At 37.7% G+C, this 20681-nt stretch overlaps 1 protein-coding gene across 1 annotated transcript; it reads right to left on the bottom strand.

The window, feature by feature from the left end:
* Positions 1–3319: 3319 nt before the first annotated feature.
* On the bottom strand, positions 3320–19410 carry LOC130070324 (beta-1,4 N-acetylgalactosaminyltransferase 1-like). The gene is made up of 12 exons (XM_056234689.1): positions 19368–19410; positions 8517–8648; positions 8377–8409; positions 8120–8257; positions 7931–8037; positions 7644–7681; positions 7279–7459; positions 7018–7104; positions 6729–6910; positions 5870–6013; positions 4798–5026; positions 3320–3602 (listed from the first exon to the last, which is right to left on the bottom strand). Exons 2-12 carry the CDS (start codon positions 8633–8635, stop codon positions 3421–3423), a joined length of 1440 nt encoding a protein of 479 aa, XP_056090664.1. The 5' UTR covers positions 8636–8648; positions 19368–19410; the 3' UTR covers positions 3320–3420.
* Between the last annotated feature and the right edge of the window lie 1271 nt (positions 19411–20681).

Raw genomic sequence — 20681 nt, 5'->3', positions numbered from 1 at the left:
ATCCACCTCACAGGTGTGGCATATCAAGATGCTGATTAGACAGCATGATTATTGCACAGGTGTGCCTTAGGCTGGCCACAATAAAATGCCACTCTAAAATGTGCAGTTTTATCACACAGCACAATGCCACAGATGTCGCAAGTTTTGAGGGAGCGTGCAATTGGCATGCTGACAGCAGGAATGTCCACCAGAGCTGTTGCCGTGAATAGAGCATTACAGTCCCGCCCACAGCCGGTGCCGGAAGTAAGAATTCAATACAATTTCTCCATTGACAGTTGGGGTATAAGCCATAAAAACGTAACCATACATGGTAGACTTAAACCAGATACGGCTGTACTACTCGATTGTATATGCTCATATAAACGCCAAAAGTTCATGGGGCACTAACCTTGTTTTGAGATAAATGCCTTTTATTCGCAATGTCTTGGATAAGTACTTCATTACCCACAATCCCACAGTGATGCATCTGATTGGTGGAAGTCGTGTAACTGCCTGGTTAAACCCCGCGAAGGTCCGTGAAGACTGAAGATCATTAAAAAAATAATAATAATAAAAAAATACCTGTGTAGCATTTTTGGATGGTACACTTATCAGTGCAATCATGATCTCCTTGGCTGCCATGATGGCTTTTTTCGAGGAAAACAAAAGTGTTCAAAGGGGTGAAAACCACTTCAAATCGGGTCATGTAGTTGAGTGTAGCGTGTCCAAGGGTCAGCTTGTGGGTTTTGTAAGGGCCAGCATGAGTGACAAGACCTACAAAGTTGTGGTGAGTTTTGCAGGGAGGTTGGTAACGTTAGTTAGCATTATCGTTCACTTTAGCTATAGGCTACTGTAGCCTTCATATGGTATGAGTCATATCAAGCATTTTATGATGCCACTGTCAAAACAATATTTTGTGTTGTATAATGTGTTGCAGTCAGGTACAAAGCACTGCACCATGTTGCTATCGTTATCGTTAACAGCTTTCACACACGCACACAATATAAAATACACAATGATAAATTTAAAATTCAATACACAATACCTATATAAAACACTGTTATTTACACGATTACCACTGAAAGAACTGCTATAAACTGCACATTCATTCACTGGAGGAAAAAGTGCGCGTGGCTGTCGTCAGATTTGGAAGTCGCCCAAAAGGCTCTTTCGCGGTTGTGGCTTCAGTCGACTTCAGTGAGGCGCGGTGGTTTATGGGATGAGTAGTTCCTTCGCTCGGAAATGAAAATATGTACAGTCTTGTACCTTTGACTTTTTGGGATTTTCTCTTCGTTTTTTCACTCGAAATGATATGTTGTATGCTTATGAGTTCAGCCGTAGTTGGTTATCCTCAGACAGGCTCTAAAACTCTTTAGATACTGATTTTTCCAAAACGTCAATGGGAGAAATGAATGGGAAATTTACTCCCGGCACCTAAGCTCTCTCGGGCTGTGGGCGGGACTGTGATGCTCTATAGAATGTTAATTTCTGTACCATAAACCGCCTCCAATGGCGTTTCAGAGAATTCGGCAAATGTTCACATTCGATGGCATCTGGCACTTTGGAGAGGTGTTCTCTTCACGGATGAATCCCGGTTTTCACTGTACAGGGCAGATGGCAGACAGCGTGTATGGCGTCGACTCGAGTGGGTGAGCGGTTTGCTGATGTCAACGTTGTGAATCGAGTGGCCCATGGTGGCGGTGGGGTTATGGTATGGGCAGGCGTATGTTATGGACAACAAACACAGGTGCATTTTATTGATGGCATTTTGAATGCACAGAGATACCGTGACGAGATCCTGGGGCCCATTGTTGTGCCATTCATCCACGACCATCACCTCATGATGCAGCATGATAATGCACGGCCCCATGTTGCAAGGATCTGTACACAATTGCTGGAAGCTGAAAACATCCCAGTTCTTGCTTGGCCAGCATACTCACCATACATGTCACCCATTGAGCATGTTTGGGATGCTCTGGATCGGCGTATACGACAGTGTGTTCCAGGTCCTGCCAATATCCAGCAACTTCGCACAGCCATTGAAGAGGAGTGGACCAACATTCCACAGGCCACAACAACCTGATCAACTCTATGCGAAGGAGATGTGTTGCACTGCGTGAGGAAAATTATGGTCACACCAGATACTGACTGGTTTTCAGACTAGATCTGACTAGATTTACTCCTCAATTGGACAAACATTCCAATTAGTGTGTTAAGAGTGTATTGGTTTAATTTTCCACAACAGAATGTATTCAATATAAACAGTCCCATAATACCATGTAAAAATCTGTCAGAATGAATAAGATAAATAAGAAAAAAAAATTCAATGATAATATAACCAAATAAACAACAGAAAATACATGATTGTCCTTAAATAGTTTGAGCTCTCAATTATTCCTTCAAGATATGTCCAAGTTCATACATGTAAAATTTTAAATAAATCAGTTCAGCATTTCATGTTTTTTAAGTATATATAATACTACTACTACTACTACTAATAATAATAATAATAACAACAACAACAACAACGAAAAACAGGAAATCCAAAACATGTAAAATTTAATTTCCATTCCTCAGATAAAATGAATTAGCCATGCTAGGTTTTTCAGTTTGCTGTACAACACCACCATTAACCATACACAATTAAAAATTAATACATTTATGCACAGGAAAAACCACGCAAAGTTTAACTTTAGATTTTTTAAGTTTTACCCTTCAAAAAAAGGACAATTATTATTACATTTTATATGAAAAGAAACACTCATATGAAAAGAAATACAGTTCCAGCTGCTTCAGTGCTATTAAAACTTACAAATTTCAGCTCAATCTATAGCAAATTTTTGCCCACTCTGTAAACATTTTGCGCATTTCTTAGATGAAGTAAAACCATTATTGCACATAACAATCATATTTATACCACTGCACTCTCAGAAAATGTGCAAAATTGTACTCTAAAACATTCACAATATACCGTAAGGTATGTATTGCTACTCTAATATGCAACTTTAGGGGATACATTTTTTTTTTCTTCAAATATGTCCTTTCAAGGGTACTGCCCCTGTGACATGAACCCCTAAAGGTACAATAAATAAATAAATAAAAAGTCTGAGTGTCTATATTTAATGAGGGGCATTTATTTTATTGCACAACAGTAACCCACAGTAATAAATGATACAAGATATATTGAAAATATTTGTTCTCTTAAATCAGTTCTCCTGAAGACAAAGACTTGGCTTAAAATTTTTGTTGATGTTTGATTCCACTGTTTGAATGGCTGATTGTATTAAAATGTCACACAATTTCCTTACTCTTGTCTTTTCTGTACCAAAACACTTATGTGAATATTCCTCATATCCATTCTTTCAATCTTTCAATTCGACAAAAAGTAAAATGATGTTTGCTCTCTGTGGGTGAATGATCACCTTTCTCCTCAACAGTCACTCAGTACTTGATGCATTTCAAATAATTCTTGAAGTAATGATGGGCCAATTTGTTTTTTCCATCATTTCGTCCTGGAAACCTAAATTTTCTGTATTTGCTTTGTTTACGTTTCTTCTGGTGGCCGACTGCAAGTCCTTTGCAAGAGGCAATCAACAAATCTCCGAGACCATCAAGAAAAAACTCTGTGGGGTTTATGTCAGAGAGACAGCAGAAGATGAGCAATCATAAAAAGACACTCAAGAAGTTTAAAGGGATAGTTCTCCCTAAAATCAAAATTATCCCATAATTTACTCCCCCTCAAGCCATCCTAGGTGTATATGACTTATTTCTTTCAGCCAAACAAAATCTGAGTTAATATATATATATATATAATTGCTCTAAGCTTTATAATGGGTGAATATAGTGAATAGAGCCTGAGTTTTTGATGCTCCAAAAAGTGCATCCATTCATCAAATCTAATCCATACGACTCCAGGGGGTTAATAAAGACCTTCTGAAGCGAAGCGATGTGTTTTTGTAAGAAAAATATCCATATTTATAACTTTATAATCTATAATCACATGCTTCTGGTAACGGACGTACGCGATTCTAGTTCCGGCGGAAGTGACCTCTGACCCTGCGCATGACGTAGGACTCACGGTTCAAACTAATAGGTCTGGGCAACAAACTCAAGCTCCTCTGACATTTCTCTTTAAAAATTCTCGTTTTAGACTTCAAATTCGTGACTGGTGTTTTGTTCTGTCCCCTGCGCTTCCACATTTGTCAATACGTCGAGTCAATTTGTCGGGTCAGAGGTCACTCTTCTGCCGGAACTAGAATCGCGTACGTACGCCCGTTACCGAAAGCATGTGATTATATTTTAGAATTGTATTTAATCTGTAGTTTAAATACAATTAATATAACTCTTATTGTGTTTGCCTGAAAGAAGAAAGTCATATACACCTAGGATGGCTTGAGTAAATAATGGGAACATTTTTGGGTGAACTAAATATACACGAATTTCTACAATATATATTTTACCAAGACCAATAAAATGCAATGCAGGGAGACAAGGACAGCTGATCATCCTTGCAGTGTCAAAACACGTGTGACCGTGTGACCATGTGTCAACTACGGGTAGTTTACAGGGGTGGGCCGCTTCAGTCCTGAGGGGTACACTGATTTTACACGCATTTAGCTATTGTTGCGGGTGTATTATTGACTTGTAATAGTCTAGAACCTGAATACAAGACAACCCCATTTTTTCAGATGTATTTCCAAGAAAAACATATTCGGAATTATATTTGGAACAATACTGTATATATTGGAAACCTCCAGTAAGGTAATAATCTGAAATGAGAATCATGTATTTTAATCTGAAACCCCGAGATATACCTACCAGTATGAGCCACCCTCTTCAGAAACGGATCAAAGCCAACCCGTCGCACCGCATCTGTCCGTGCCAGGAAGTAGTTGACGGTCCCGTCTACAAAGGAGCAGCCTTTAAAGCCTGGGACTGATTGATGGCTCTTCCTATGAAAACGTCTGAGACAACCGCCCTCCTCTTCATCCCCTTCCTCGTACTGAAGGCGGAAATAGAACTGATCTTTTCCCACTGCACCACCAACCTGGAAAGAGAGTGAGTGAAGACCTGTTCCTATGCCTGAAATGATCCAGTATCATTACTGCATTCTATTGAACAGTTTAATAGCTAGAGAACAGATCATCTTTCCTGCATCCAGTCAGAATAAACACTAACACAAAGCTGTGAGGGAGCAGAGATCATTTCCATATCTGGGAGAGAACTAATTGGTCTCATTTACTATTGATTTTATGAATTATTCAGGTTTACACACAGGAAAACTTCTCTTGAAAAATTTCCACATAATTCACAACATGTGCATACACACACAATTCTTCTTAACCTCATGGTAGTCTTAATAAATTTGGAGTATCCTAAATGAGTGACAACATGCCGCAGTTAGTAAATTGGATAAAACACTGCATATAGAAATGGTTTGCAAACATACAATGATCTCTTGGTGGCCTTTATAAACGTGTTAGAATTACATTTTATACATAGATATTCTTAAATGTATTTCTGTGTGTGTGTGTGTGTGTGTGTGTGTGTCTATATATATATATATATATATATATATATATATAGACAGACACACACACAGAAATATACATAGATATTCTTAAATGTATTTATGTGTGTGTGTGTTTATATATATATATAGACACACACAGAAATACATTTAAGAAAATCTATGTATAAAATGTAATCCTAACACGTTTATAAAGGCCACCAAGAGAGAGAGTGGCCACAAAATATGTGGTTTCAGTTGTTCCTACATTTTGCGTAAATTGATTAATCATTTTTTTGGTAAAACGTTTGTACACAGATTTCACACACAAAGTTCCTTACAAAAAAAATTGATAATTTTTTAATAATTCTCTTTACTGACCACATCCAGTTCTGGAACTTTCTCCATTATCTCCACAAAGCTTTCAATCCGTGTATTGTTATTGAATATGTAATCATCATCAACCCACAGGAAGTATTTAGTGGTGACTTGAGAAACAGCCAGATTCCTTCCCGCAAACCAACCCTAAGTAAACAGATAAAGAGAAATTATAGGTTTAGCTCAGTTGACAGGCACAAAAAGCAATTTTATATTGTGGTTTAGATCATCTTCAGTCATTTTGCAGTAAAAGTGTAATATAGGCATTGTCACACTTGAAACGGGTCGAATGGTTCTAAGAACGGTAAAGACCGGTTCCAGTTATATTTCCACTTGAACTTGGTTCGGCACAGAACAATTAAACGGTTGGCTGACCGTGGTGGTAGAATGAATGTAGTTACTTCGCCACTCATGATTGGTCACTTGTCTGTTGCCTGGCTACCAGTTTCTAGCTGGCTAAGCACACTATTTGAGTGTCATAAAAACACAAATTAATATTTGGCCCGATGGTGGAAAAGCAAATATTGGCTACTCCATTTGACGCGTTTTCCGTCTCCATTTGCCATTTTTCCCCTCAAACACTGAAACAACCGTTTATATAACGTACACCGTTATGCGTTTCCGTAGCTAACCCAAGCACATAAATATGAGGCACACAATTGGCTGTCGTTTGCTAAGCATCTAGCCCATATTCCCCACAATGCGGAGTTAACAGCGCAAAAGCAGTGCTTAATAACCCTGCTCCAGAGCAGAAAGATTCTCTCTCCGGGGTTAAAAGTGGGGTTTAGAATGACGATAACACGGGGTTGAGCGCTGTGTGAAAAGCCCTTATATGTCACTGTGGCCTTAAAAAAGTATTTACCTGTGCAGGAGGCATGATGTAGTGCTCTACATTGTTGCCAGTCACCTTTTCTGGCGTCAGGCTGTCATCTGCAACAATGATCTTGATTTTGGGGTAAAGCTGGCGGATACTCTTGATGAGGACGTTCAGCTCTTCATATCTCAGAAAGGTCTTTGTTGTTATGGTTACCTGTGAGTTAATATCTAAGTTGAGAAAGAAGGGGGAGGGTCATTGACTAGACCAAATCTAGATTTGTGTGTGTGTGTGTGTGTGTGTGTGTGTGTGTGTATTTATTTTTTTGTCGTCTTACCTGTCCCTGGGTCGTACAAAACAGGAACTGAGGTTCTCTTGATCACAATGGGAAATATGGCCTCATAGTCCTCAAAAGAAAAATGAACTAAGGAAACAAGGAAACGTGGATTTGGATATAATTTTTTTTTTAAAGGTAAGTTTAAAATGTAAATAAAAAAAAATTAAAAAGTTAGCTGGACTAGACAGCTCAATAGTTACATATTATAGCTCACACCCATTCTCTGAACTTAATGGACATATAGGGCACTGCAGACATTACCCAGATCTTTAGTCTTGACATGGTAGATAGTGCTGGTGTAGGTCACTCTGGACAGCAGATCATTGAGTTGTGTGATGCTGCTAGATGAGATGCTCAGTTCACTCTGACCCTGTCCATCCACCTGCTGTCCATCCAGAACATCCTCTACTGAGAGCACTCCACTCTTCACACTCAAAGACACCTGTTGCACAAAAGTGGTATTAATGGACCTTCAGTGTGTGATATTCATAAATTGTTGGACACTTCTCCTGCAAAGAAAGTAACCAGCTGTCTTGAGTTTGCATTCCAAAAACTGAGAACTCAGACCTTTACTGAGAACATAAAACCAGAGAACCCCAAAGGACCTCACACATTTCAAAACAAACCTTATATAGTCTTCTTCTTTGTGCATGCAGAGCCAAACCTGTGAAAATGGGCAGTTTGACAATTCATGTCACATTAAGAGTAAATAACGACAAATACAATTCTAAAATTATTTGAAAGTGCATTCTTACCTGGTCATTACATCTCATCTTCTAATTCAGTTTGAAGATACAGTAAATTACTCATTTTAAAAGAATTTTCTACAGTAACATCCCAAAACAGACCGAGTGTCTTAAAGTAAACACATCTGAGATCTGAAACATGTATTACATGAAGGAAAGAGTTTTACCTGGTATCACTCTTTTTGTAAGAGGTGGCACTTCGAAACCCTGGGTGGGATATTGGAGGGGCGAGTTAGCTTGGGCAAGAATAAGTGAATCCATCTTTGTCCCCATTCTAAGAAAAACAGAATTAGAACTTTTAGAATTAAGCCAAACCAAAATTGATTAAGAGGCAGGAACTGGAATGCACTTTTGACCTGAGCTGGCATTTCTGGTATTCCTCCGACCGACGTCTCTGAAGATCTTCCAGTTCACCCACTTGCACATTCTGCGCAAGTATAGCAAATCCATTACAGGAACAAGACGAACGATTTTTACTGGGAAATGGCCCAATGCTGAGGTCATATTTGAAAAAAATGAGGGCAATAATAAGGAAACATTGCACAGAATGATACAGAAGTAATATGTTATAGAGACTAAATATAGTATTCTGAATAAATAACCAACCACTGACCTTTGTTTAGGAAAGACTTGGAGGTACCCTTTGCTAAAAAGACAAAAAGGTCACCCGTGAAACAGTTTTCCAATGCCAGAAGAGGAAGAACAACCAAATTGAAAACAAAGAAATATGACTGAGACACCGTAGGGCCATACCCTAATGGAAACAGTCTGTTTGTGACATCTGTAACATCCAGAAATCCTTGTTGTATACTGTAAATACTCAATGCAGTAATACTGAGCCCAATCAGAAATAACTTGAGGAGAAAGTTCATTTCTGGAGATTACCTGAAAGGAAGGTGTGTTAACAGGCAGTGAAATGGAAAACTTTTAAAATGTAAATATAAATTTAAACAAAATGGTGAAGAACATTTGCAACTTGTTTTGTACTGACAGATACCTTGCACATTTAAGTTTAAACTGGCCACGCCTTCTCTACATAAATGTGGAAATATTAACCCTTTCATGCATGAATTATGACAACCTCAGACATTTTTTTTTCTTATATGTTTTTTTTTTTTGCTCTTAAGGCATGAATGATTTTTTAAAGAGATGTTCAGATGTCCACTTGAGTGGACAGTGTGCATTTTTGCTTTTAAAGAGATACTGTATTAAACATAATACAATAATAACACTGCAATACTGTGTGTATTTAACAAACCAATTAATAAAATTATATAAAATCATGTAAAAATCTATCAAATATTGTCGGAGAGCGGTCCCAAACAAAAGAGGTGCAGATTAACGGAATGTATTCAGTCACAAAAGAATTTAGGCAGTCTGTCATTGTGAGGGGACAAAAAACAATAACGAAGCCGTTTTCACGAGATTCACGGTACTGATCCACTTGTCCGTGCGACACTTCAGTCGCGCCGCACTCCACTTTATTCCTATGGGTGACGTCACGCGACTTTAACGCGCCCGCAAAGCATCCCGGGAAGGCGGCACTTCATTTGGAAAAATGATGCGCGTCAAAAAGCTGGCCGATATGGCAAGCCCTTTTAACATTTAAAAGCTAAGTTTGACTATCCGGAATTAACATTGTAGATATCAACAACTTCTTTCTGACTAGTCGTAATTACATTTTGGATAGTTGGAATTGTTATTCAAGATATCTGTAACGTAATTGTGACTAGTCGAAACGACAGATAGAGATATCTGTAATTCAGTTTTGAGTAGGCAAAACTGAATTACAGATATCTGCAATGACAAATCCAACTATTCAAAATGTAATTACGACTAGTCAGAAAGAACTTGTTGATATCTACAATGTTAATTCCGGATAGTCAAACTTAGCTTTTAAATGTTAAAAGGGCTTGCCATAGAATTGAGGTGAATTAAAGATATCTTGAATTGGAGTTAGTACTAGTCATAATCAAATTGTAGATATCTTAAACTGGAATTACAGATATCTACAATTCAGTTGCAGATATCCGTAATTCACATAGTGGATCCACTATGTGAATTACGGATATCTGCAACTGAATTGTAGATATCTGTAATGACAAACCCCATACAAATGAATGGCAAAAGTGATGTCATTTGTCCTAGGAAGAATGTCTTTGTGGATATCTGAAATGACAATTATGGATAGGAAGAATGTAATTGCGGATATCTGAAATGTTCTTTTTGACTAGGCAAAACTGAATTACAGATATCTGCAACACATATCCAGTCTAGCTGTTAAATGTTAAAATGGCTTGCCATAGGCTGATGCCCAGCTTTATGCAAATGAATCCGTCAAACGCGACGCGTCTATCCAATAGAAGTAGTCTCTCGAGGGGCCTTTGTTCTAGACTGGCCGCTGGGTCAAAACCACGCCCATAGCGGTAAACTTGAGGAACGCGCATCAACTTACAAATGTGGAGAGGGTGCGACACCACGCTTCAGTCGTGTAGCAAAAGTGGATCAGTACCGATAGACTCACATGAATCCGAGTGTAGTAGTCTAATAACTCCAAAAACGTGATGCGGCAAGCAATAATCTGCCAAAGAAACCAAAACTAAATATTATAGCAAGAAAGATAAGAACAAAGGATGAGCAGGTACGATCTCAATCAGCGTGCGCTCTGATTGCGATTGCGAACAGGTGGACTGGGTGCAGGACTGAAGCAGGGGAGAGAGAGAAAACAAACCTAACTCAAGACAAATACACAACAATATAATACAGCTTAAATTGTTGCAAACTCAATTGAGTTTGTTCCCATTCGACCAGCAGATGAAGAACTTAATACAATTAAGTTTAACTTCGCGTGTCTTTGATATAAGGGTGATTCCATCAAAGATATCTACAACTGGTGATGAAGGTACAACTCTGTGGAAACCTTTTTACAGTCTACTATGGCGGAAACGCTCTCCCTCCAGTCTACCAGAGTATGTTGATTACCCTTATTAGATGATAATTCTGATTAAGTTCAAAATTGACAAATTTGTACCGTATAGCTCTCCTCTGAGAAAACCTCTGGCTAAAAATTTACACTGATCTATTAATGTTTTCAGACAGTGGCAAAAAAAAAAAATCTAGCTATCAGGTGTTTTCAATCTCATCTGAAATGAGCAGTGTTGGAAGAAAAGGATTAGCATCATGCATAACAGCTAATCAGATTACTTTTTGATGAAACAAGTAAAGTAACACATTACGGGTAACATACATTTCGTAGGCTACTCAGATTACTTTACTGATGTAACGAGTGAAGTAATGTATTAGTAGCCTACATTATCTGTAGGTCTAATCACATTACTTTTTTTGACATTACTGCAAATTAGGGCTGCACGATTTGGGGAAAATGTCATATTGCGATTATTGAGGTCAATATATGCGATTGCGATATAATAACAAATGGTTTCATGAGTCAACTTGCTTGATTCTAAAGCAAAATGCACACACAGATGTGTGATAATTCTGAAATGTGTATTTCTCAACTCAAACTAGCAACAACAACTAAATGATTGATACCTTATATAATGATCATTAAAGCCATTGAGGTCTGGGTAAAAATTAATCCACCCCCATTTAAAACATTAATTATAGCCATCCAACATTACAGTGATTCCACAATTGAAAGCTATAATTAAAAAAAAAAAAACATTAGGCTTCAAAAAATATAACAGCTTTTAATTTAAGTGAACTTAATAATACTAACCCTACTAAGTCCGCGGCCTTCGGAGGATGCAGCCTTCACATTGGGACACAGCTTGTTTGACTTGTCGCGCATGAATGGTTTGGACTTTAAAGCATTCGCACGAATAAGAACGGGATCATGTAACACTAGCGAAAGGACGACAAAAAATAACAGATGCTGCGTTAATTGGGTTAACAGCCCTAATTTGTTTACTTTACATAAAATCGCAGCATTTTGCATGATATAATCGCATTGGCTTGACATCGCGATTGCGATATGATTAATCGTGCAGCACTACTGCAAATTGTATTCTAATAACACAAAACCATTTATTTACAGACAAAAAGTTACTGCAGATGAAGTATTAACATTAGTCAGTAATAGTAATTGCAGCTGAAATATATCTAGTGATGCATGATGTTAATTTAGTGAACAGGTGATTAATCATAATTTCCTCCCAATCTAAAATCAATACATAGAAAACTTACTTAACAATAATACACTTTCTTAGATGTTGCTTGATGCTACAATCTTTTTTTTTTTTTACAATATTTTTACCTGCAAAAGTCTTCTAGGTTGGATTTGATGTTTCGGAGCAACTTGGCATTTCTGACTGGCCATTTGCTATCTTTGCTTGGAGAAAAAAATCCACATACAACGGCTTGCTACTTGGCAATGTATAGGATGATGCACTAGTGTTCACTGAGGTTGATGTGCAACTATGCCACCAAAACCCATGCATGCACAAGAAAATGTTTTGTCCAAGTGACCTCTATGCGTGAAAGGGTTAAAAATAAATCATTTCCATCTTTGCACCTGACCTATTTGTTTCAGGTTTAAATCAGATCTCCTCTGTTGGAGTAGAATTTGTGGCGCTGTCAAAAAATTTTTTGACTATGGGAACATCTGTATGGTAAATGCACATGGGTTCAAACAGAAGCATGTTGTATGAACTCTGGTGTGAATCTCTAGTTTCAACCATAGCTTTCAACAGGTAACTTTATTAAAGGGTTAGTTCACCCAAAAATGAAAATTCTTTTCCAAAACTTTTTTTGTCACATACAGCAAACATCTCCTCACTATCCGCTAGCTGCCTGTCCCTTGAACACACTGAAAAAAACGCGGTCTCTGCAGACACCCCAGGCTCCACAAAAACAAACTGGGCTTACCCGCACCACAAAACATAACAAACTGTTCCAGCCAATGACCGACAAGAAGGGTTTGGGGGTGTGGTTTGGGGGGTTAGTGTGCGGATGAGGAGGAGGGAGGGTCTAGCTAGCCTCCGTTTTGTTTGACAATAGGCTTGTTTGAGATGAGCAAAATCTGCGCAGAACCGATCACCGGTGATCAGCGCGAGATGCATGCCGGTTAGAAATGTGTCCGAGTGCGGTCCGCCTTGCTCTGATGTCATGCCGACGTATGTCAAAAAACTCTCGCGAGCGCAAGGCGCACGTGTCGGATTCTGCAGTCGCGCGCAGTTGCTCTCCACCGACTGCGCTGATCAAAAGCATGATGGGAAACCACTTGCTGACGACACAGCTTAATGCTCATTGGTTTAAACAACCGTGATGTATTGTTCTCTTTTTAAAATGTTTGATTTCAAAACTCTGATATCATGTTTTATGTGTATAAATTATGTGTGGATATTCCCAAACTCTCTGACAGTGCGATCTATGTGATGTAATTTTTATGATTTTCTTTAAATAAAAACACATGTCTGTATTAAAGAAAAAATGACTGATAAACACGTAGTAGGCCTATTTAAAATGGAATTAAATAAGTACTTTGGGTGTCTTCATTATATTTATTTTCATATATAAGCAACAAAACTTAAATTACATCCAGTTTATTAGCCACACCGTGCACGAGCGTAAATCCCGCGATATCCGCCTGATCTCACAGGTGTCTGATGATCCACTGCGAGAAGAGAGATCTGTCCGGCTTGCCTGCGCTTTCTTCACTCCTCCTCTCACTGCAGCCGCCTACTCTCGACTACATTTCAGGCGAGGCAAGGCGCATCTCAAACAAGCCTAATGTTTGATTTTAAAACTCTGACATCATGTTTTATGTGTATAAATTATGTGTGGATATTCCCAAACTCTCTGACAGTGCGATCTATGTGATGTAATTTTATTTTTTTAATAAAAACACATGTCTGTATTAAAGAAAAAATTATTGATAAACACGTAGGCCTATTTAAAATGGAATTAAATAAGTACTTTGGGAGTTTGGGTGTCTTGTTCATTATATTTTCATATAAAAGCAACAAAACTTAAATTACATCCAGTTTATTAGCAACACCATGCACGAGCGTGAATCCCGTGAATCCCGCGATATCCACCTTTGATCTCACAGGTGTCTGATCCACTGCGAGAAGCGAGATCTGTCCGGCTTGCCTGCGCTTTTTTCACTCCTCCCCTCACTGCAGCCGCCTACTCTCGACTACATTTCAGGCGAGGCAAGGCGCATCTCAAACAAGCCTAATAGTTCGAACGTCAACAAGAAGTAGCGTCACCCAGGATCGCTTAGAGAACCTTTAAGGGATCGAAACTGGTCGGCCAAAAAGTTATGAAAGACATCGTTAAAATACTCCGAGTGACTACAGTGGCTCAACCATAAGTTTATCAAGCGACGAGAATACTTTTTGTGCGCAAAAAACAAACAACAATAACGACTTTATTCAACTATTCATTTCCTTCCTGTGGGCCTCGAGATTTCACATAGTGGATGTGCAAAGCTTCTAGGTTGTACGTACAACACTTATTGTACGTACAACACACACACACAACACTTATTTAACCATGTTTGCATCTGCACACATTTTTCCTGAAATGTAAATTGACAGTTCTTATTTTATCGAATATTGGAGTATTTATAAATAATTTAATCTTAATCAAACTAACATCTCCAATTGTTCGCTGATGAAGTGTTTACTGGCGTGAGGCGGGGCAATCTGTCACTCACATGACGTCACTCACAGCAATATAATAGGCTTGTTTGAGATGCGCCTTGCCTCGCCTAAAATGTATGCGAGAGTAGGCGGCTGCAGAGGGAGGAGTGAAAAAAGTGCAGGCAAGAATTTAAGTTCTGTTGCTTTTATATGAAAATAAATATAATGAACAAGACAGCCAAAGTAGGCTACTTGTTATTTAATTACATTCCAAATACGTGTTTATCAATACTTTTTTCTTTATTACAGACATGTGTTTTTATAGTGTTTTAATAAAAATGACATTACATAACCCATATCGCATTGTCAGAGAGTTTATTCACACATAACATACGTGAGCTATACACATAAAACATGATATCAGAGTTTTAAAATCAAACATTTTAAAAGAGAACAATACATCATGGTTGTTTAAACCAATGAGCATTAAGCTGTGTCGTCAGCAAGTCGTTTCCCATCATGCTTTTGATCAGCGCAGTCGGTGGAGAGGTGGAGAGCAACCCTGACTTGCGAGAGTTTTTTTTACATACGTCAGCATGACATCAGAGCAAGGCAGACCGCACTCGGACACATTTCTAACCGGCGGCATGCATCTCGCGATCACCGGTGATCGGTTCTGCGCAGATTTTGCTCATTTCAAACAAGCCTAGCAAATCACATAATCCAATCAATTACCCATGGACATCAAATCAAGTCCCGCCCCAGATCTATGAAGGTATTTTTGGTGCAAAACAACTGAACGCCTGTGACAGTGGAATTTGTAGTTGTAGAGAATAGCCACACATGTGTATCAGTAAATGTGAAGTCACAGAGATAAATTTTTTAAGAGTTGCACACTTGTAGACTTTTTTTTATCTTCCACAAACACAACACAACAGTTACACCTTCTCAAATTCTTCATTGCAGGCGCACAAATCCTATTCTACAAATCACAAATTAAGAAACTCGTACGCTCACATTTTTGCTACAGTTGCTGCAGTGAATATGGGGCAAAACGCATTTACACACCCGCATCAAAAAATGTGAAGTCACAGAGAACTTTTGCTCATCTGCAAATCAATATGTGAATTCATCCAATGAGAGTTGCACACTTGTAGAATCTTTTCTCACAAAGGTCTTGTATATTTTTCTAGCACAAACACAAGTACATAACTACAGCTGCTTGAATCTGCTGCGACGAATCACAAGCTCTGTTTTTCACTTTCAAGTGACAAGTTTCGTACGCTCCGCCTTTTGCACCAAGTGCACCGTGAAATGTGGTGCAAAAGTGAGTTGTGCATCTGTAGAGGCAGTGGGCGGAGCCTACATTAATATCAATGAGTTTCCCGGGCATGCGCGTGCAACTGCTCATTTTAGTTCACGCGCCTCGTTTCTCAGCAGGTTTAATGGATTATTTCAAAAAAGGTAAATATAGTTTCAGCGCGAACTTAAACTGCAATTGTGTATCGTTTCGTTAAGTTCATGTTTTTATTTATTCGTCACTGACTGAATGATTGCTGGCATTCACTTCGTGTAGGCATAAAGTAGGCTACAGCAAACTTCAACTCGTCGTATAAATTGCACCTTGCGAAGCTTTTAAAATGGGGCTTTTACTAATTGTTATCATTTGTTGATTGCAATAATTTAAATAAACCCTCATAAATGTATCCGTTCCGTTGGCTAACACTTTAAAATATATATATAGCTATAATATATCCTGGTGTGATTGTTCTTAAAATCTTGTTCATTTAAATAAGCCAAATCATTAAGACCAAACACAAGCATAAATGTGTTGCTTTAATACATATGTACAATTTGGATTAAACAAAATTGTATGGACAAAAGTGGATAAATTACATTTGATACAATTAGGTTACTGTAAATGAGGGGGAAAAACACAACATTATTTTACGGAATATGATAAGCCACTAATTTGATGTTCTAAAAAATATATTTACAAACATACATACTGGCCTTAATACCAAACATTTGAACAGTAGTAGGCTACACACCTTGCAATCAAAACATTCAAATTATGCATAATTTGAATGTTTTAATTGCAACGTGTGTAGCCTAATACTGTTCAAATGTTTGGTATTAAGGGTCTAAGGTAAGCTACCTCTAAGGTACATTTATCTAAAAACAGTAATATTGTGAAATATTTGTATCAACTGTTTTCTATTTTAATGTTTAAAAAATATATTATGTCTTAATTTAATATTAGTATTATTTTTGTATTGCAGTAACATTCAACAAATGATAACAAAAGGCAGTTTAAAGCATTGCAATGTGCAAAGGAAAAGCACATCTAAATGAATGAGTTGAAGTTTGCTGTGCTTAGCCTATACTGTGAATGCCAGCAATCATTTAGTCATTAATTAATGCACAAAACGTGCAAACTAATAAAAACATTATGAATGAAATGATACACAATTGTAGTTTAATTTTGCGCTGAAACTATATTTACCTTTTTTGAAGTAATCCATTAAACCTGCTGAGAAACGAGGAGCGTGAACTAGAATGAGCAGTTCCACGCGCATGCCCTCATTTTCCGTAAAATAATGTTGTGTTTTTCCCCCCTCATTTACAGTAACCTAATTGTATCAAATGTAATTTATCCACTTTTGTCCATACAATTTTGTTTAATCCAAATTGTACATATGTATTAAAGCAACACATTTATGCTTGTGTTTGGTCTTAATGATTTGGCTTATTTAAATGAACAAGATTTTAAGAACAATCACACCAGGATATATTATAGCTATATATTTTTTTTAAAGTGTTAGCTAACGGAACGGATACATTTATGAGGGTTTATTTAATTTATTGCAATCAACAAATTATAACAATTAGTAGGCCTAAAAGCCACATTTTAAAAGCTTCGCAAGGTGCAATTTATACGACGAGTTGAAGTTTGCTGTAGCCTACTTTATGCCTACACGAAGTGAATGCCAGCAATCATTCAGTCAGTGACGAATAAATAAAAACATGAACTTAACGAAACGATACACAATTGCAGTTTAAGTTCGCGCTGAAACTATATTTACCTTTTTTGAAATAATCCATTAAACCTGCTGAGAAACGAGGCGCGTGAACTAAAATGAGCAGTTGCACGCGCATGCCCGGGAAACTCATTGATATTAATGTAGGCTCCGCCCACTGCCTCTACAGATGCACAACTCACTTTTGCACCACATTTCACGGTGCACTTGGTGCAAAAGGCGGAGCGTACGAAACTTGTCACTTGAAAGTGAAAAACAGAGCTTGTGATTCGTCGCAGCAGATTCAAGCAGCTGTAGTTATGTACTTGTGTTTGTGCTAGAAAAATATACAAGACCTTTGTGAGAAAAGATTCTACAAGTGTGCAACTCTCATTGGATGAATTCACATACTGATTTGCAGATGAGCAAAAGTTCTCTGTGACTTCACATTTTTTGATGCGGGTGTGTAAATGCGTTTTGCCCCATATTCACTGCAGCAACTGTAGCAAAAATGTGAGCGTACGAGTTTCTTAATTTGTGATTTGTAGAATAGGATTTGTGCGCCTGCAATGAAGAATTTGAGAAGGTGTAACTGTTGTGTTGTGTTTGTGGAAGATAAAAAAAAGTCTACAAGTGTGCAACTCTTAAAAAATTTATCTCTGTGACTTCACATTTACTGATACACATGTGTGGCTATTCTCTACAACTACAAATTCCACTGTCACAGGCGTTCAGTTGTTTTGCACCAAAAATACTTTCATACAGATCCCCCTGCTAAACCAGTTCCTTGTGTTTCGACAGCCAAAGAATCGGTTCTCGGCCAGGAAAATTGGTTCCAAAGCGGCACCAACTCTTTGTTGGACTAGAACCGTGCTTTTACCACGTCATGCTTACGTCGGGGGCTGGGGGCGGGGTTATTGTGACCAACAACACAACGGGGATGGGAAAGCTCGTATGGCGACGTACACAGTGACGTAACGACGTCGTTCGCTGGGCTGAACAGTGGAAAGTCAGTGGAAAAACAAGTTGCAAGTTGAACTAGCACCGGTTCGAAACCAGTTCTTTTTGGGTGGAAACGAGGTATGCGTGTAATATAGAATTATATACACAGACAAATCAATATATTTACATATTTAATTGCCCATATTCTAATTGAAGATATGTCATAATAGCAACACTATGAATTCAAATTGAATGATTTCACTCAATTAGCCTGTAGGTTAATTTAGAAATTATCTTTTTTTTAAACAAATCTAAAAACATTGATTTTTCCACAAATCCCTCATTAACAAACAGAAAAAAACCTTATTTTAAACATTGGCCTACAATGTCATAATCACTATTTTCCAGATGAAATTAGATCAATTCATCTTAAAACTGTTTTGGACGACTAAGTAAGGTAACCTGGGACACTTTTTGCAATTCTGAATTTTTGTTGCATATTTCACACATGAATCCAAAATAATATATCAACACCTTCTATCATTATGAAATCTCCAATATGTTCTCTTATAAAATCAGACAGTTTTCATATTGTACTCTAGGTAAAATGTCACCTATATTTGAATAAAATTTTGCTGTAAAGCAGCTCTAAAAAGAAGTGTCATTGTTCAGCCGAAGTCATTTCATTCAGTTCAATTCAATTACTGTCTACAATTAATCAATTATGAAATGAGTTCAGTTCAGCTCTGTATAAAACAGTGATGCCATTATTTAACTGTAGGGTAGATTGTAGTAGACTGAAAAATCACTAACACTATAAAGCATTATTACCTACATTTTTCACATCGTAAGCCTCAGCAATATACACATTTCAAACCCCACAGTACATGTACAAACTACAAATGACAAGTTTGACTTAATTATATACGTTTTACTTAGGCTAAATATTTACAAATAATGTAATTAGTAATTATTGAAGATAATGGGCCCATAAGTCGTGCTGCACTGACAAATTATTCAGAAAAGAAACTCACCTTAAATCCACACGGAAAATGATTTCCTTTCGAGTCCGGACTCTGTAACTGAGGCAATAATGGCTGCTCAACCAGTTTAACACAGGGGGACATGATAGTGGTTCTCTGAACTCACCCAACAAGTATAGGCAGTGAATGCAGTGGGTCATCCAGTTTTCTTTTCTTTTTAGCTCGGGGTTGGCCAGGCAGAAGCCAGAAAGCAGTATACCAGAAATGTTCATCATTGTTTCAATATAAAAAAAGAGTTTGGCTATAAAGTACTGGACTGTTTTAGTGCCTACAACACAAGACTACTGGGTGAATCTGACCATTTTTGTCAGTTCTTCAACAATTCGCGGGGTCTTTTGAAAACGTGCAAATGAAAATTGAATGTTTACTATACTACTTGCAAAATAAATTAATTGCTACAGTTCTATCATAACGAATCGAACTGAACCAGTACGAAGGGGGGAAAAAATGTGTTTTCGTTCATGTCCAAGAGTGTAAATAAGGGCAGCAGTTGGCAGCACATACTATAATGTAAAATATTAATAATTTCATGCACATTTAAATGTGATTCATTTCGAATAGGCTACAAATAAAATGTACGTAGCGTGTAGGCCTACATTAAATAAAAATTACAAAGTACATAAATTCGTCTTATGATCTCAAATTACAGCATATTTACACATTTTTAGACATGCTCTTAAATATGACACATAGCCTATATAACAACATGCATGCAAAGTGTTTAATCATCTTTAATCATGTTGTATTAACCCAACTGTCCCACTATCTCGTGCCTGGTTCATCTACTGAAGCTCGTGCCAATAAGGCGAATTTGGTGTGCGCGCCTTAAAAATATCCAGTAAGACGGTTCTACGTCTAAATAAACTTAGTTCTGGTCGAGAAAAAAAAAGAGAAAGAAACGGCATTTGTGAATGGGGTGGGCATGTGTGCCTCACACAACAAATGACCACCAGCAAAACTGTAATTTGGTAAAATTGTAATTGTAAAAAAATATAATTTCCCAGCACTAAATAATGTACACAACATTTATGCCTATAAACACCAGAATACATTCCTCATCCTAACTTCCTGTCAACCCATTTGCACTTTGTAAATGTCTTTTCCATCTTCTCTGGTGAGTCAAACTTACACAAAATGTTGTTTGAGATGACTAAAGAACCAGAATCTCTTTTTATTCAAATGACTGAGAATCCACAGCAGAAATTCAGGTTTGACTGCAAATACCACTGCTTCACCCTTTTGTAACTCTTGCATTGCTTTAAACTTGACCGCAATGTTTTATTCTCCATAATTCAATGCATTACG

This window comes from Rhinichthys klamathensis, unplaced genomic scaffold, assembly GCF_029890125.1.
Source record: "Rhinichthys klamathensis goyatoka isolate OS25496 unplaced genomic scaffold, OSU_Roscu_1.1 h1tg000401l_1, whole genome shotgun sequence".
Taxonomy (NCBI): Eukaryota; Metazoa; Chordata; class Actinopteri; order Cypriniformes; family Leuciscidae; genus Rhinichthys; species Rhinichthys klamathensis.
This window is presented reverse-complemented; position numbering and strand designations above follow the sequence as displayed.

Bases quoted from the DNA above. Each gene is read 5' to 3' on its own strand.
- LOC130070324 (XM_056234689.1), bottom strand. From the start codon at position 8,635: ATGAACTTTCTCCTCAAGTTATTTCTGATTGGGCTCAGTATTACTGCA. The intron at 8,410-8,516 runs GTATGGCCCTAC...TTGTCTTTTTAG, and splicing joins AACAGACTGTTTCCATTAGG to CAAAGGGTACCTCCAAGTCT. The intron at 7,460-7,643 runs GTTTGTTTTGAA...TTTGTGCAACAG, and splicing joins AAAGAAGAAGACTATATAAG to GTGTCTTTGAGTGTGAAGAG.